This window comes from Leptonychotes weddellii, chromosome 8, assembly GCF_054177405.1.
Source record: "Leptonychotes weddellii isolate Sample4059 chromosome 8, ASM5417740v2, whole genome shotgun sequence".
Lineage (NCBI taxonomy): Eukaryota > Metazoa > Chordata > Mammalia > Carnivora > Phocidae > Leptonychotes > Leptonychotes weddellii.
The window spans coordinates 56075807-56093487 of NC_138376.1; the positions used below are offsets into that span (position 1 = coordinate 56075807).

Below are 17681 nucleotides of genomic sequence, written 5' to 3' on the forward strand. Positions count from 1 at the left end.
AATTTTATTGCAATTAAGGTTTTGCAGCAAATATATTAATAGTGAGGTACCACATTAAAAACTGACTAAAATGGATTACCTTGATGCCAATCTACCCGTGTACACAGGGAAGTTAGTGCCCAGCAGGATTCAATGGAGTTACTAAATTAAAGGCAGACATAGTTCATCTGTGCTGGAAAACAGACATTGGTTATGTGACAAAGCATAACATCATTTTCTCCCCCTTTAACATAGCTTTATGCGGTCACAAGAAGAGATTTCTCATGGTATGTATATGTGAACCCACTTCCTTTTTCTTTTAAAGGAACAATTTAGAAATTATTGGCAACAATACGATCTACTGTGTAAGCACTAATTTCTTCTAAAATTAGTGTGCTTAAGACTGAAGGTCTTAGTGTGTGTGTGTGTGACAGACATTGAAGTGTGGAACAAATATACCCCCACCAGTGTTTACATACTGGATACGTCCATGATTCAGAGAGACCTGCATCTCCTTGCGTAACAGTCATCTTTTATGAACATTGTAACACATGAAGAGCTTTGCTTCATGATACATTGTTCAACCTCCCCTAAACAATGAGTAAGTTGCACTTATATATGATCTATCAGCAGTATTTTAAGGGTAGCTGGAAGCAGACCTGTCTTGCTATTGCTTTGACTATCAGTCAGGAGTAGCTGAAATACGTTTTAATTTTGGGTTTTGATAATAAGCATCTTTTTCTGCAGAATGTACCAATCATCAAGTACATGATGCTTCTCTATTTGAAACATTGTGTGTTTTGGTTCTCAATGTTGACACTATATGCCTGGATTCTGATGACCAGTGAATATGCCTGCACATGTTTTCAGAATTTTAACAGAGTGGATACAATTTTTCTTGAGAAAACAGACCCATTTCTCTTGAGACAGATTAAGTTATAATCTGTACATTTTTAGTTTTTAATTTCCTTCCCAATCTTGATAGTTAAATTCTTCATATCCTCCAGTCAGTAATTCAGGATCTCTTTTCCTGATTATCTGGAAGAGAAATAGTTTTAAGAACTTAAGAAATGCCACTTGAGGTCGAATCCATATTGCATTCCAGTGTCACTTCGGCTGGTGTTTGAAAGAATATGCTTGCTTTTTAGGTATCTTCTTTGAAAGGTTCGGAGATGCCCTCCAAAATATCCCTAACTTTATAACATAGTCGGAATGTATTCCATCTCTTCTTAGACCCATTTAGATTCTCAGGCTGAACAATCTCTTAAAGAAGAGAGGACAAACAAATGATTATTCCATTCTGCTGCTTCAGATGAAATGTGGTCCTTAATTCTACCTGGGACTTTAGGATTTACTTGGTGTTTGCTGCATCCCAGACATTTTTATTAATATCGGATCTGGTGTTTTGTTGTCATTTTGTGGTTCAAGTCTGAACTTTTTCTTTCTGATTTGCTTTGTTTCAGGAAATCAGAATGGCACACGTTCTTCCCAGTGTGCACCCGGAGACAGGAAATTATGATTAGCCTTTGGTGTGCTTGGATACTGAGGTATCCTTGACTGTCTATTGATGGTAGTAACTTGTTTCAAGTGCAAGCTTCGAGGTGTTTGTTTCCACCCGACTCTATAAGATTACAGGTAGGGTGGGCACTGGCTGATTATCACTCACTTTTACCATCAAAGATGGTCTAATTTTTTTGAAATTTTTTATTTTATACTAAAAGTTGTCCAAGGTATTTTCTCAAAAGTTATTTAAAAAAAATCTCTATATCTAAACTGGATATAGATAAGTTATTTCCCTTTGTAAGACAATTATTTTAGTAAAATAAGTTGGATGAATAATTTGAAAGGGATATCTAGGACACTGAAAGGAACATTCATCTGAGGACGAACTTTTGAAGTTACTCATTGTTCACAAATTATGTTTCCTCTGTTTCTCTATATATCTTTGCTTTTGCTCATTATTTGAAATCACTGAAGATATCTTATAAGAACATGCATAAAATTATTCAGTTCCAGGAGTATAAATTTTTATGAAAATTGCAACCTGTTGCAATGCATTTGATAAATTGCATGTATATTTTTATAAGAAAAAGTGAATAAAACTACTTGGATCATTTCTGTTTTTTATTGTTTTATCTATATGTTTCAGTTAATGCCAGCCTTCTGTCTCTGTCTTCCTCACACCAAGAAATTCATTGAGTGCCCCCACCTTACAATACTAAATTAAAAAGCTTGGCAAATAAAGGAAAAGTGCTCTCACTTATCTCTATTTAAAACAAGAGTCAGACCTAGAAATGTTTTAAATTTTCTTTAAAATTCAGTAATCAAAACCAACATATAAAAGTATTATTTTACCTTGTTATTTTGCTGATGTTGCAACTTCTTAACACTAGTTTTGAATGCTTGATTTTTAGAGTCACCCGGCGATCTACAAAGAAAGCAAAAACATGGTATCCTATTTCCTGGGCTTATCAACATTAATAGCAACTACAGCTTTCTATCTTAGCTTTAAAATTAATATGACAATGAAAACGGATAGCCTATTTTTGCAGATGCTTTCCACTAGAGCTAGAAGAACTATGCTCTCTGCATCCGCCCCTGAGTTTTGCCTTCCAGTTGGCGTACCGTTTCTTAGGCAGTGGTGTCAGAAGGGTTGAACAAAGCTCATGGGAAAGATGAGTGATAACTTCATCTTGCAAAAAGTGGAGTTATTATTTTTTGCGTTATTTTTAAAGTCAGGTTCTGAGCCGTGGTTGCTGAAAAACAACGGTGCAATGACATTTGTTCACACAGTTTAAAAATAAAAGTTACTTTAAAATTTGATGTATATAATTCCAGACTTTTTAATATGCATGTTATATAATTTCTGATGATAGTGTATACACATTTTGCATCTTGCCTTTTCCCTCTTTACATTATAAGATGGATATAATATTTGGGGAATACTTTCTGACATATGTTCCCTTATCAGTAAATGGTTTTCTTTCTCCCAACATTCTGTCCATTATAATTTCAGGGAAAGGTGGAGAGAGGGTATCACTCTAGGAAGAAGAGCCTATCTGGGAGGTGTAGTTGGAGGACAAGTTCCTTGTTCCTTCCATCACCAGCTAAGGCAGCATTTCTGGTTCCTACTTACCCTGGCTGGGTGACTTGGAGGCTCAGAGTACTAAGGGATGGGTAGGTGTCTGGGGTCAGAACTAAGAGATCACAGGTGAGGGAAATAAGAGGATAGAAACTTTCCAAAGGGCCTGGTGAGGCAAGAAGAGGCCTCCGCCCACACTCCCCAAACATTTAGGCACCACCTTAGAGAAGGGAAGGAAAGGGAAAGGATTTCTGAGCCTGATTATATACTCCAAGGGAACTGAGTTGCCTAAATTGATTGCTCCAACTATTAATCAGATGAAGTTTTTAAAATCGGATTGGACTATATTAAACTCTAACCCCTCCCTGTCTTGGTTCCTTCCCTGCCACCCCTTCCCCATCCGTGGAGAAAGTGCTCATAAGGGAGTTAGGGACAGCTACTAGCAATAAAAAATGGATCCCTCCCTTGTCTGAGGTGTAGCAAGTGAGTAAATCTGGGATCTTACTGTAGTTAAGACAAGTACTTCCTTATTAAAATATCCTCATAGATGTCACTTTGCATCATCATTTCCTTAATCTGGCTCCTATATTTGGAAATAATTTTCATTATCATTAAAAACATCACAGAGAACACATTAGGCCTATTAAATTAAAGGACAAAGTGAAGGTTTTTAGATCTGAGGAGGAAGTCATAAATAATTTACTCTATTAGATCTAGATTTGCATTTTCTGCGTATGTATAATGATAATTATAACTAATAAAAGTCAAACTCATCAAGCTAAAAAAGGGACCTTTGAAAATGAAAATTTTGTTTATTCTTGGGAGAATTTTTGCCAAGTTCCTAATATAACTGAGTATGTATATAGGACAATTAAAATTTAAGAAAATGAAAAATGGAGTATATTCGTAAGTATTGAATTGAGGAAAAGAAGGAAAAACAAAGGTGAAAATAGAATGATGGCAGTAGAATGACAAAGAAAACAAACTGAAAATGTTTGTTGTGTATCCATGGACTCATCTCAGTAAGGCACCTGCCCTCAAAATAATTTTCCTATCTCTTTCCTTCACTTTCGGGTAGACTAACAAAAAATGCAGCCGAGTTTACAATGCTTTAGAGAGTGCTGCTTTCAGTGTTAACATACTTTAGTGTCATCGGCTAATTTGCTTCTGAGTTTAGGTTTAAATGCCAGGTAGGGACTCAGGTTTCTCCTTATGGGGCTGCCCTTGGTTGATAATTACCAAATGGCTCCAATAATGCCTGCAGCAGAGCCGTTTACCCTGAAGAGCATCTGCTTTACTTCTCACCTAAACCCATGAATGTACTCCTGTCATCCCCATTATATGGACGAGAAATGTGGGGCTCAAAGTTGCTTCAGGTCACAACAAGTTGGGATAGAGCTTTAACTCAGGTCTCACTCTAAAGCCTCCGGTCTTAATCACTGTCTTCAGCTATGGTTGATAAGGTCTTAAACGGTCACCTGATCCTCACATAAGTAAACTGTCAGAGTCACGTACATGATGGCATCTGGGAGGAACAGGAGTGGGGTCAGGGACCCAGGGGGGACCCTCAGCACCCCTGTGCTTCGGTTCTGAGGCGGCTTATGGGGGCCGTGGGGTTTGTCCTCATGCTGAGATCAGGGTTTAACATTTAACATTGAGCAATTCCACTCCTTTCCATAGTTAACCGGGATAGTAGCTGAGTGTGTCTGTCATTGCACATATTTGCTATGCTTTTCCTTACATATTTGAGTGAACCATACAAAATTGCCAATATTTGATGATTTGTTACTGATAAAATGGTAATGCCCATATAGTTGAAACTAATATACTTCTAAGTATACATAGTTTTATTATTAAATTATTACCCAGACAGGATCTATTATTCTGCAACTTACTTTTCTCATTTAATAAAATGTCCTATTTCTATGGCAGCTCCGGTAGACTATATTATTGCTTTTAACTGTTGTGTTCCGTCGTGACTAAGACACCACACTGCATGTGACTTAACTATTTCTCCACAGATGCTCTGTACAGTTGTTCCACGATTCAAAGCAATGATGCTGGGAACGTTTTTATAAACATATCTTAGTGCACAAATGCAACTATTTTTGTAGGAATAGTTGTCTAAAAGTAGAGTATTTGAATCAAATTTAAAATTTTATTGATACCAACAAATATTTCTTGGAAAAAGGTTTTTTTCCAATTTACACATCCACCAGCAATGCTTGATAGGACTAGTTTTCCCTGATGTTACTCACACTGGATAGTATTAACATTTTTTACTGAACTCATGAGTAACAAATGATACTTCTTTATTGTTTTTGGATTTCCCTAATTATAGTGAGACTGAGTGCATCTTTGCCTATGTTTTCTTGGTCATCTGGATTTCTTCTATGAATTGTACTTGTGTATTCTTCGCCCATTTTAATATTAGCATGCTTGTCTTTTATTGATGTATAGGAGCTCCAATGATTATGGATGTTCAACCTTTACAATATAAGATAGGTTATAAATATTTTTCTCCCACCTTGTTAATATGTTAATTTTATTTATGGTGAATTTTCCCCCTGTGGAAATTCTCCTTTTAATGTCATATGAAATTGGTGTCTTATTATGGAAGGCTTTTTTAGCCCGGGATTATACAAATGGTTTTAAAAATAGTTCTCCTCATACTTTCAAAGTTTTGATTTTAGGTTTCAGTCTTTGATATAGAATTGATTTGTCTATAGTAAAAAGCTAATTTTATTTTCTAAATGGAAGGCCAGTTGTATTCTAAGCATTATTGACCAGTCAGTCCATACTTGCCCTACTGATTTGAAATGCTTGTTAAAATAGTCTAAATATAAGGGTCTATTTGGGACTTATATATATTTGTTCTGTGTATTTATTGTCTGTCTTAGTGTTCTAAATATTATTTTATGTATTACTATCCTTCAGAGCAACCTCTCCATCATTGTACTTCAAGATTTTCTGTTGTACATTTTCATTTCCAGGAGAAATTTAGAACCAGAATGCCAAATTCCATATAAAATCCTGTTGGGATTTTAATTGAGATTAACTTGGAGAAAGTTGACAGCATTATCATAATCCTCACTCACTTGAATGGATATTTTTGTGTTTTATGTTCTTTGTAAAGGTGTTTTATAAACATAATTTCATTTACTCCTTGCAGTAACCCAATAGGTGGGTTTTATTAGTCTCATTATTCAATGAGGGAATTGAAATTTTGAGACGTTAATTGGTCCAAGGTCACTTGATTAGTTAATTGCTAAGCCAAAAAATTTTTTTAAAAGATTTATTTATTTATTTATTTGATAGAGCACAAGCAGGGGGAGCGGCAGGCAGAGGGAGAAGCAGACTTCCAGCTGAGCAGGGAGCCCGAAGTGGGGCTCGATCCCAGGACCCCGAGATCATGACCTGAGACACTTAACCGACTGAGCCACCCAGGCGCCCCGAACCAAAATTTTAATCACAATTTGACTCCAGAATATTGCTTCTTAACCATAATTGGGTTAAGTCGTTGTCTTTAAAGTGTGAATACTTTGAAAGAACAGGGTATATTTCATGAAGAGAAAGGCTAAATCTCTCTAGCTTCTTTTTGATGGAGTAAGCAGATGGCCGTGAGCTCCCTAGTGGAAAATTAGAGACTGTGGCCACTAGAATGAGTAAGAGGACAGTAAAAACAAACCACAGGATGATCTACTCAAGATATGGGTCTCAGGTGATCACCACTGAGGAGATGTTCAGGTGTGTGTGATTGGAGACTCTTGACTGGGAAAGGCGAGTCAGGCTCAGGAAGAAGCCCTCCACGGGCAGAGTGCACGTGTGGACTTGATCCGGGTGTCACAGGACTTGGAGAAGCGTTAGGAGCCTCTGTGTTCCCTGATCGTTCATAGCGCCACCTACACCCTGAAGTCTGGTTCGTGAATAGAAGGCCAATTATATCTCGCCTCCTTTTCCCTCTTCTTACGAGCTTCTCTTAACCTTTCTGTTGGAAATAAAGGATTGATTAAACATATCATATCTATAGACTAGACTACTATGTAATCATTGAAAATGATGGTACAGAAAATATTTAATGACATGGGGGAATGTTCTATGTAAAAAAGCGGTGTATAAAAGAAGCCAGTCTGATTCCATTTTGCTTTAGGACATTCTCTGTAAACATTCTGTACAAACATGTGCATCACAAGATAAGAACAGTTAATATGAATATCACATGATTTTTCTTTCTCATAATTCTTGTATTTTCCAAATTTCTCAGGATGAAAGCTATATTTACATAGGGAAAAAAATATTACACACACACACACCCCCCTCAACACCAATTAAGGTAGGAGACCATGTGGTATTGGTCTTGAAGCTGACACGCTCTTTTTCCTTCCCTATTGGTCTTACTGAAATACTGCTGAAAGGCCGGAGCAGTGGTCTCAAAGTGTGGTCCTTGGGCCGCCAGCAGCAGACTTAGCTGGGCCCTACCCAGACCTGCTGCATCAAAAAAGAGCGTAGCAGGGCCCGGCCATGTGTTAAAAGAAGTCCTCCCCTGGGAGATTTTGATGTGCACTGGAGATCGAGAACCCGTGGGTTTAGAGGAACGTATGCATTCATTCTAACGATAGGTTTCTCAAAAGCAAGAATAACAAATTCCTGGATCTATAAAGTGACTGTGCTCGACCTACCTGCACGGAGCTCCCTTTCCCTGGATGACCTCACATTCCTCTGCGGGGGCACAGAGGCCCGGGTCCCGGTGGTGCCCACGCCCCCGGCTCTCGTGCCCTGGTCGGCATCGACACTCTGCTTCCTCGGTCCGCTCATTTCTCACACACTCGGCAAATTCGCCGCAGGCCAGGAATTTGCAGGGATCTGCTTGATCCGCTGTAAGAGATGGGCAGGTTTTAATGACTACGTGGATGCCTGAGCAGCGAACCGGTGGAAGTCAAAGGCCAGAGACCAAAGAGATTTGCCATCACTCCATTTTGGAGTGGGTTGTCCAGTAATGGTAACAGACTGGAGTGAAAAGTGAAATGCACATTTCTGTATCTTTGAGATTATGGACACAGGTGATAACATATTTACTCTGAATATAATTATGCACAAACTTGGGCATCAGAATCAGCCAGAGGCCTTGTTAAAACACAGTTTCCCGGCCCCATCCTCAGAGTGTCTGAAGCAGAGGGCTTGGGACGGTGACTGAGAATCTGTGTTTTTAAGGAGGTCTCAGGTGATGCTGCCGCATCTGGAGAGCACGTTTGGTAACCGCTGCATTAGAGAATTAAGATTTTTTTGTTTGTGTTAGGTTTTTAAGGTAAGCATTTTCTGCAGAGATGAGTTGTGAAAATATATATTTAAGATCAGGTATACCTTATAAAGTAGCCAAGCAGTCATATATGTGGATGGTTTTGAGAACTCAGGACAGTTTCCTCATTTAAAAAGTATCTTTCTCTTAGTCCCTTGCTGATTCCTTAGGCCTTAATGTTAAGAGATCTTTCCTTTGGATTAATCGTTTTTCCCCTATTAAAATTCAAATAGATCTCTAGTCTCTGTTTTTGAGAGGCTAGAGATCTATTTGTTTCAGGTCATTGTTTCATTTATTTAAAGTGAATGGCATTTGTACGTGCAAAGACTATGAAAGGCGTCCCAACCGGACCCAGCAGCACAAGCAGAGGCACAGAGGTGGGAAAGCAAGAGGCAGGAGAAGAGAGAGCCTGGGAGGCCCACTTAAGAGGCAGCAGACACTCATGGACAGGAAGGCAGGGAACCAAGACTGGAAAGATAAGGCGAAATTCTGGTAGGTCTTGAAGGCCATGCTAAGGAATTTGGACTCTATAGGCAGGGGGAGGCCGTGGAGGATTTCCGGGCGAGGGAAGGGGCTCATCAGAATTGTGTGTTCGAAGATCTGTAAATAGCATTGTCAGAATTAGGATGATTTCAAGTGATCATCTGGTCCTGTATTTCTCAAGTGGGAACATTTGCAGAACTCTAATTCAGCAGGACTTAATAGGTTTTACACTAAGAAGAGGTTGGTGGCTAAATAAGCTTTTTTTTTCCCCCCCAAAGGCAGGGTGAAATAAACGTAACAGCTTTCTCTCTCCCTTGTTTCTCTTTCTCTCTCTTCCCTCCAAACTTATCCCCCTTCTCTTTTTACTTTTAAATTTCTTAGGGTCATTAATAAGCTAATGTCTATTGTGAATCTTCAAGTGGGGAACATAGTGGCTTTGCCAAGTTTACTGCCCATAGAAGCTCTGCGCAGGGTCACTGGGGGACACGGTGTGGGGTGAGAAGGCCAATGAACCTTTACGTTCATTCATCCAGCGCCTCCTAGTGGCGGCAGAAGTGATAGCGAGGGAGATTAGTAAAACCAGCCCCAGCGGTGGGCAAGAGCAGGAAAAACCGTGTTTGGGGCTCCCAGCAGGTAGGTAGACCTGCTAAAAGACTTCACGTGAAGTTGTATTTCTTTGCAGCATGAGGGTCCCTTATGGACAAGCAGGACTGACTAATGTGAAGTGGCTTCGTCTGCTTGAAAGTTCCTAAAGCTGGCCATGTTATGGGATGCTTGTCACTGTTTAGAAAATGACTCAAATTTACCCTGACAACCCAGGCGATTCACATCCAGGGCCAGGTTTAATAAATAACAGCTGTCAGTGACCTTACACTCAAGACTTGTAGTCTTGATAACGGAAGTCAGGGGGGAATAGTCGGAGCTCCATTTCCTTCTCTCCACAGCAGAGAAATATATTAACTAGGAAAGCTGACGGAACGCACAGATTCTACCCCTCTGAAGAGTAATAGCAAATGTGTGATAACCAAATGAGTTTCCCATTAAAAAAATATTACTGTTTTACTGTCATTTCCTTCAGCCCAGCCAGGCATCGTCTAGGCACCAGTAAAGCTGAACAGAACACAATAAGGCAACGTTGGAGAAATAAACTTATCCACATTCGGGGACCCTAGACCAGATATATTTGAAAAACAAATGCACCTAGTTTATAGATAACTTGCTTTCCCTGTGTTATTTATTCAGGACCAGTCTACAGAGAAGTAGGAGACTTAAATCACCAAGCTTAGTTTTTGTTTGCTGTGTATACTTTCCTGGGTACTAAGACAACATTAATTGATTCAACACATATCAGCGTGGCCCTTCAAAATCTTTAGCATTAAGAATTTCAGACCAGGGGCGCCTGGGTGGCTCAGTCGTTAAGTGTCTGCCTTCGGCTCAGGTCATGATCCCAGGGTCCTGGGATCGAGTCCCGCATCGGGCTCTCTGCTCCGCAGGAAGCCTGCTTCTTCCTCTCCCACTCCCCCTGCTTGTGTTCCCTCTCTCGCTGTGTCTCTGTCAAATAAATAAATAAAATCTTAAAAAAAAAAAAAAAAAGAATTTCAGACCAACTAACTGCTTTAGATTTTAATTTTATCCTTAGATAAAATCTTACATTTTAGATACAATGTTAGAGCTGAAAGGTGTTTTAGAACCTTCTCACCCATTTGCTCACTTTGCAGATGAGGAAGCTGAGACTCAGAAGTTGAGTGTTGCAAAGCCCAAGGCTGTTTGTGTGGATCCCAGTGCCAGAGAAGGAAAGAGCCAGGAGGGGGAGCTGTGGGACCAGGCATGAAAAGGCAATTGCCGTTAATTAGAATCGTTAATAGAAGAGATCATATTTAGAAATTTAATCTGTGAAGCAGCCCATACTGCTTCCATTATTATACTTTAAAAATACTTTTCCTAGGTGTGTTGATGGCCCTCTACTTACATACCAATCTTGAGGGGGCACCTACAACTTCGGGCTTCAGGCGAAGACTGAGAACTGGATGTGGGCTGATCATGGGGAGGAGGCGCCATGGAAGAGAAGAGATTGTACAATGGATGAAAGTTGAGTAGAAATTTTTTAAGCGAAGATTTCCCATACTGTTATCATTTTCTTTCTTTGTCATACCCCAAAGACATTTCTCCTTAGAATGATGGACTCATTCATCAGTCACCTTAGGCCATACGACTATTTGCCTCCTCCTTAATACATCGCCAGGGCTTTGCACAAAACAAAATTTGCACAAAATCAGTCTGAACTTCCTCCTCTCTGCTCTTGGTTTGATCAATACATTATGTAAACATTATGTAGCAACAACCTGAACAGTCTGTAGCTTGGAAAGAAGGAAGACAAAAGAGACTTGAGATCCATAGTTGATTAAGAAGAGTACAACTGGATGCCATTTTCCAGAAGAATATTTTCAAGTCATAATCAAGTTGTGTGTGGATTTGAAGAAGTGAAGTCCTCATGACTGGTGCATAGACTAGTTGGTCTATAATTGCCTTAGCTTCCTGGATTTGCTTAAGCCCTCTTTCGATACATTCTTTTTAGGGCACTATAGAGAGGTTTCTTCATGAGCCTGTACCACCCACCAAACAGCTACTATCGTTTGGGGTGGCCTCTGAGCCTACTATAATTGCTTGCTGGCAAGATGAATGAATTTTCTGTCCTTAACTTACTTAGGTAGCTCTTCTACACAGCGAATTTGACAATCTCTGTGTAAAGGCCAGGGCACTTGGCCTTAGTGTGTAGAGCCGTGTCAGGAGCTGCTCGTTTGCAGCTGGTAGGAAAGTTCCAGGTCCACCCTGACACCAAGAGGTCCTGGCTTCGTCCCTAGCTTCCCATGTAGATTTTGGAGGGAGTCAAAGCATTAATGTCATTCCATTTCAGGCCTTGCCCTGACGTAGCCTTAGGGATCATGATCTTGAACCTCCAGCTTCACCAGGAGTGCAATGACAATTATTTATATTAACAGGGAGCTCACATTTATTGAGGGCCATTTTGTGTTTGGCAGTGTGCTGGGCACTTCAAACATGTCTTCATTAATATTCACAACCATCTTCCAGAGCAGATATCACTGACCTCATTTTCATAAGTGAGGAAACTGAAGTAATTTTATTTTATTTTTTTTTAAAGATTTTATTTATTTATTTGACAGAGAATGAGAGAGAGCATGAGGGGGTGAGGGGCAGAGGTAGAAGCAGACTCCCTGCTGAGCAGGGAGCCCGATGCGGGGCTCAGTCTCAGGACTCCAGGATCATGACCTGAGGCCAAGGCAGTCGCTTAACCGACTGATCCACCCAGGTGAGCCCTGAAGTCCATTTTAGCTAGAAAGTATAACCCTAGATTAGCGTCCACATGTCTGCTTACAATATTCAGCTTTTGACATCATTCTAGTGGTTTTCCAATATGGGGTTTCCAGGAGACACCTCAGGGTCCAAGGGGCTAACAAGGGATGGTGGGGGTGGCGAGAGGCTCAAACATGCCAGCATCTTTCCTCTTACCGGTTCACATATCAGACTTCCACAAATGCTTTGCTTTGAACAAAGGCCCTCTTAACTAATCAAGAGCTCCAAACCACTGTCTGCCAAAACTCCTTCATTAGGCAGAATGTTTGCTTAGAGAAGCACAGTCTGATACTACAGCAACTCCACGTTTGTTCCTGTTGCTCAAATGTGACAGCAATGACCACGGCTTGAAGGAAGTGAGCTGCTATGTGGGGCTTGGGCATATGTGTATCATTCTGAGATGTCCAGTGTAAGCACATTTTATGTATCAGTTTCCCCCCTGATTTGCTTATGTAATGTCTTTTATCTCTGTGCCAAAGGTCCTGAAAAGCATTTCCAACTGGCTGACTGAAGAAGGATGTCCCTTAGCTCTTCATCATGTGATCAAAACCATTTAAATAAATGTCCCTTGCCTGCAGGGAACACTTTCAGACATTTTACAGTTAACATTAAAAAGATTATGGTCTTGGTCACCAAGCAGTTTATAAATTCATAGGTCCCTGACGGTCCAAGACTGTCTTTCTCAAGCTTCTTGTCATGCTTGTCAGGCCTGAAAAAAGACTCTCCCAGTCTCTCAGGCCTCTGAGGGTGTCTGGTGCGCATGTCTCTAACCCCAGCTCATTGCACGGCGCCCCTTTCCCACGTACAGCAGACGGTCCTGTCACTTGCCCCCGAACTGATTGATTGCCTTCCTGCCCCGTTCTTTATAATTTCATTATGCCCCTCTCTTGCACTCTGCGGCAACACTCACGTGTTGGGCAGGAAGTGAAGCATCTCCTTTGATTGGGTCCTGTCCTAAGGCAAGATTTCAGCTCAGTTTGGCTGAAACTCAGGCTTCCCCTTGGCTGGCCTGGGCTGAGGACCTGTTGGAACGTCTTTTGCAGGGACGCCGCCTCTCCAAGCCCTTCAGCAGCCCATTTCAGAGTGATGAAACCGAGTGTTCGCTAGATGGCGCTCAATAGCAACAGAAGTAGGAATAGATTTAAGGGATGAAATTTTAAGAGCCCCAACTGCTTTCTGTCTTCTTAAAAACCACTGTGCCGTGCGGACTGGTGGAGGGAAGAGAAGTCTGGAAGGAATTCGCGCGGTGGCGGAAGGAACTCCAGGGTACCGCAGATAGAGCCATTAGTACTGCGTGATGACCGCGACAGGTCGGGCCGCGACGGCTGGGGGAGGGTGGTGGAAACTCCTGGATCTTTTCCCCTTCCCGTAAGGCAGAGCTAGGGCTCCGGAGGTCCGATGCAGGCGGGCCCTCCGCGCCCTGGCGCCCAGCGTCCCCAAGCGTCCCCTCCCCTCCCAACTCATAGCCAAGGCTTGGAGGTCTCAGTTTCGTTGGTGGTCATGAGGGGAGGTCTTTGCCTAGAGCAGCATAGAATGACAAATCAACCTGTCCCAACCACTGGTAGTCTGCAGGGCGCAGGACACACGCTTGGCCCCCCATACTCTTAAGTGCTCAAGAACATGTTTTAAATTCTTCAAAATGAGAAAAAAACAATATAATCCACGCTGGATATTCCTTTTTATACCAACAGTCATAAGATATGATTTTAGGTATTTTTATTAATTTGATTGATTTTAAAGATTTTTAAAATTTGTTTTAGAGAGAAATCATGAGCGGCAGCAGGAGAAGGAGAGGGAGTCTCAAGCAGGCTGCGCTGAGCACGGGGCCCAATCTCGGGGCTCCATCTCAGGACCCTGAGATCATACCTGAGCGGAAACCAAGAGACCGGGGCAGAACTGACTACGCCCCCCATGTGCCTCTAATTTTAAGTATTTTTATTAATTAATGTTAATATTTGTATTAATATTCAGGAAAGGCCTAGAGCCCACAAAATCTTAACGCAGCACTGGTAGTCTATTTCCTTCTCAAGATGTGAATGTTACCCTAATACAGTGTTTGGTGCTCAGCACTCAGTAATCTGTATAAATATGCCTATAGCCTTTGAGCTATAATGCAGGGACCTCACCTTCCACACAGGCCCATCTGGTTTATTTTCCCAGATCCTGAGAACATTCTGGGATTCGCTGCACCAGCAGAGGGAGCGAGTCCGCTCGTCGGGGCTGTTGGTGCTGCAGCCTCCAGGAAGGTGCCCTGGGTGGGGGAACAATGCTAGCATCCGTCTGTGGACTTGGGAAAGTAGGTTAGCATCTTTAGTCCCACTTGGCCTTCTATAAAATAGGTTATTTAAACCAGATGATCACTAATGTCCCTGCAGCTCAAATATAAATCTCCCGTCCTAGGTGTCCTACGGGAACCGCACAGCTGAACATTAGCGGGACACATATCTCTAGAACTGCTGATGGCATTCAGTGATCAAAAGAACTTTAAAAAAAATCTGTAACTAAAGTTAATATTTCACTGTTTTATTATTGGCTAAACATGTTTTGCTTATGCTTTATGGCTCAAGGGCAGGATTAGGGTGAGAATAATCATTAGATGATAAGAGAGTACACAGCATAGCACCCACCATGCATGTGGCTGGAGCTTAACACACATCTGTGGAACTGAATAAGTTACTAATGGGAGATCTTTCTGGGTTAAAGGGACATGTAATGTGAAAAACTTTGGGTTTCGTTTTAATTATCCACTGTTCTCAAGAACAATAACCACAAACTGTTTATCCTAGGATCTCAGCAACTTTCTTCTGTGAATGGATGTGTGAATGCCCTTACACATCTTGCCCTGGCTGAGAGACTCAAGAATTATTTCTGCTCTTGGTCATTATTTGTATCTGCCAAACTGAGGCATTTTGGGTGCATCGGTGCTAGGACCTGAGTGTCCCAGGATCAGCTGGTGGAGGGAGAGCTCTGAACGCAGGGGCTGTGGGAGGTGGCCCGGCAGCTGCTCCATGCAGGCTTTGCATTCAGGGCCTCCGTGAAGGATTCCGGAGCATCCTAGGGAAGCTCCATGCAGTGGCTCACGTGTGGGATGAGGGCCCGGGTTGAAACTCTGGAGAAGGCTAAAGGTACCTGGTGGTCCAGGCAATATCGGGGTTCCCTCATGGAAGCAGGTAGGTTAACAGCCAGGAAGCACAGGATGGCAACAGGGTAAAAACAAGACACGGGGCCAGAGACAGAGGGCAGAGGGCAAGGGCAGAGGCTGGGAGAGTCTCCTGGAAGGAGAATTCCTGTGGGTGCCTCAGCTCAGAAGGGACACTCCTAGCAGAGCCAATAGTACATGTGAAGGGGGCATTAAGAAGTTCAGGACTTTTGTTTCTAAAAGTGAACTTTTTTGGGGGGGGGGCTTTCTAAGAATATAACAAAATACTATAGGAAATTTCACTTGGTGAAATGTGAAATCTAACAATTCATTTAGGATTAAACTTAAGTGTGTTGTCATTTTTTCTAAATAAACAACCTTTGTATAGCCAGTAGGAGGGCTGATAAGACTCTTTATAGGGCGCCTGGGTGGCTCAGTCATTAAGCATCTGCCTTCGGCTCAGGTCACGATCCCGGGGTCCTGGGATTGAGTCCCCATGTCGGGCTCCCTGCTCAGCGGGGAGTCTGCTTCTCCCTCTGCCCCTCCCCCTGCTTGTGCTCTCTCTCTCTCAAAAATAAATAAAATCATAAAAAAAAAACCCAAAAAGACTATAAAGAGGCAGTAGACAGACTTGAAGAAAGCACACAGAACTGCCACCGAGTTCCAGCTGCAGCCCTCGGTGATTGTGTGGCAAGTAAAAGGTAAGTTACTTACACTTCTCTGAACACAGTTTCTCCAACTGTGTAATGGGGAGAAATACCTACTTTGCATAGTTCTTTATTAAGATTAAAATTAGTGTCAATTAGTGTCAAATAGTGTCAATTAATAGTTATTGTTTTTATTGTCACTATTGTGATATGTGACATCTACTACCTTTTCAGAGCTGGCGACTAAATGGGAGTCTTTCAAATTATGCAACTTTCCCGATAAAATGAGTTTGCTCTGGCTGGAAGCATCCTGGATGCCAGACTGTAATTAATTAATTTTTTTTTTTTTTAAGATTTTATTTATTTGACAGAGAGAGCACAAGCAGAGGGGGAGAGAGGGAGAAGCAGGCTCCCTGCTGAGCAAGGAGCCCGATGTGGGACTCGATCCCAGGACCTCGGGATCATGACCCGGGCCGAAGGCAGCCGCTTAACCGACTGAACCACCCAACCGACTGAGCCACCCAGGCGTCCCGAGACTGTAATTAATTTCAATGTTCACTGTTACCAGCCTTGCAATCTACCCATTTTTGAGGAGACTTCTTAGGAATTCAAGGAGAGAGTGAGTTAGAATAAGTATGTGTAGTTTTGCATTTTTGAAATCTTCAACCTGTACAGCTAACTGGCATAAAAGCCCTCCATGCTTCTAAAGAATTTTCAGAGCAGCCTAAATGAAAGACAACTCTAGCTGCCAGGATGCTGGCAGAATCCTGAGCAGCTGTGATTTTATTTGGTTTTTCAGTTGATAAATCACAGATAGTTCTAACACTGGTTTATACTTTCTATATCATAGATTCATTTATTTGGGTTGTTTTCAAAAGCTGAATGACAACCACACGCAGTGATAACCCTGTGTCACTTCTCTTACGTGTCTGCCCCTCTGCAGATGTCATTTGGCCTAACCGATTACTGGCCCTCATTTAGAGACACATCCAGGAATTCAGATGCTGATCTGAATGTGGAATGATACTCACCTAGAAATCTCATGAGAAGTTTCAAAATTTCTCCTCTTCTCTTTAGTCTAAAAGTAACAACGGAATCATATTCCCCCCTCCCAGGATTACCACCACAAACTACATTTCCACCCTGACGTTATGCCAAAAGAAAACAAATGAAAAAGACTTGATTGGATTTTGTTTCAAATTTTGCAAATAGAATTAAATAAGTGGTCTATCTGGGCATTGCCTGTAAATATGGTAAAATCAGGGCATAGAAAAGAACTGCTAAATCCTCTGACCAAGACTGCCTTAACCTTCCTCTTAGCTTGACTAACTCTAGACCCCTGACTTCCCTTTTCTTAGAGTAGTTAGTTTAGGGGCACCCTGGAGGCTCAGTCATTAAGCATTTGCTTTCGGCTCAGGTCATGGTCCCAGGGTCCTGGGATCGAGCCCCACATCGGGCTCCCTGCTCAGCAGGAAGCCTGCTTCTCCCTCACCCACTTCCCCTGCTTGTGTTCCCTTCTCGCTGTGTCTCTCTCTGTCAAATAAATAAATAAAATCTTAAAAAAAAAAAAAAGAGTAGTTTACAAAACTTGTAAATTCATTCTCTGCTCCTTTGAGATGTCAATCTTCTTTAAAGCTTCTTGGCAGTATTACAACTCAAGACTGTCTTCCCCAAGGACCTAGG

The 17681-nt window shown here is 41.6% G+C and overlaps 1 protein-coding gene across 1 annotated transcript in view; it reads right to left on the bottom strand.

Moving 5' to 3' along the window:
• Positions 1-17681, bottom strand: part of IMPG1 (interphotoreceptor matrix proteoglycan 1) — a 94013-nt gene continuing 76332 nt past the window's right edge. The window contains 3 exon segments of the mRNA XM_081829356.1: positions 1-1017; positions 2335-2407; positions 7741-7936. Of these exon segments, the coding sequence (XP_081685482.1) occupies positions 940-1017; positions 2335-2407; positions 7741-7936 (347 nt within the window). The 3' untranslated portion in view covers positions 1-939.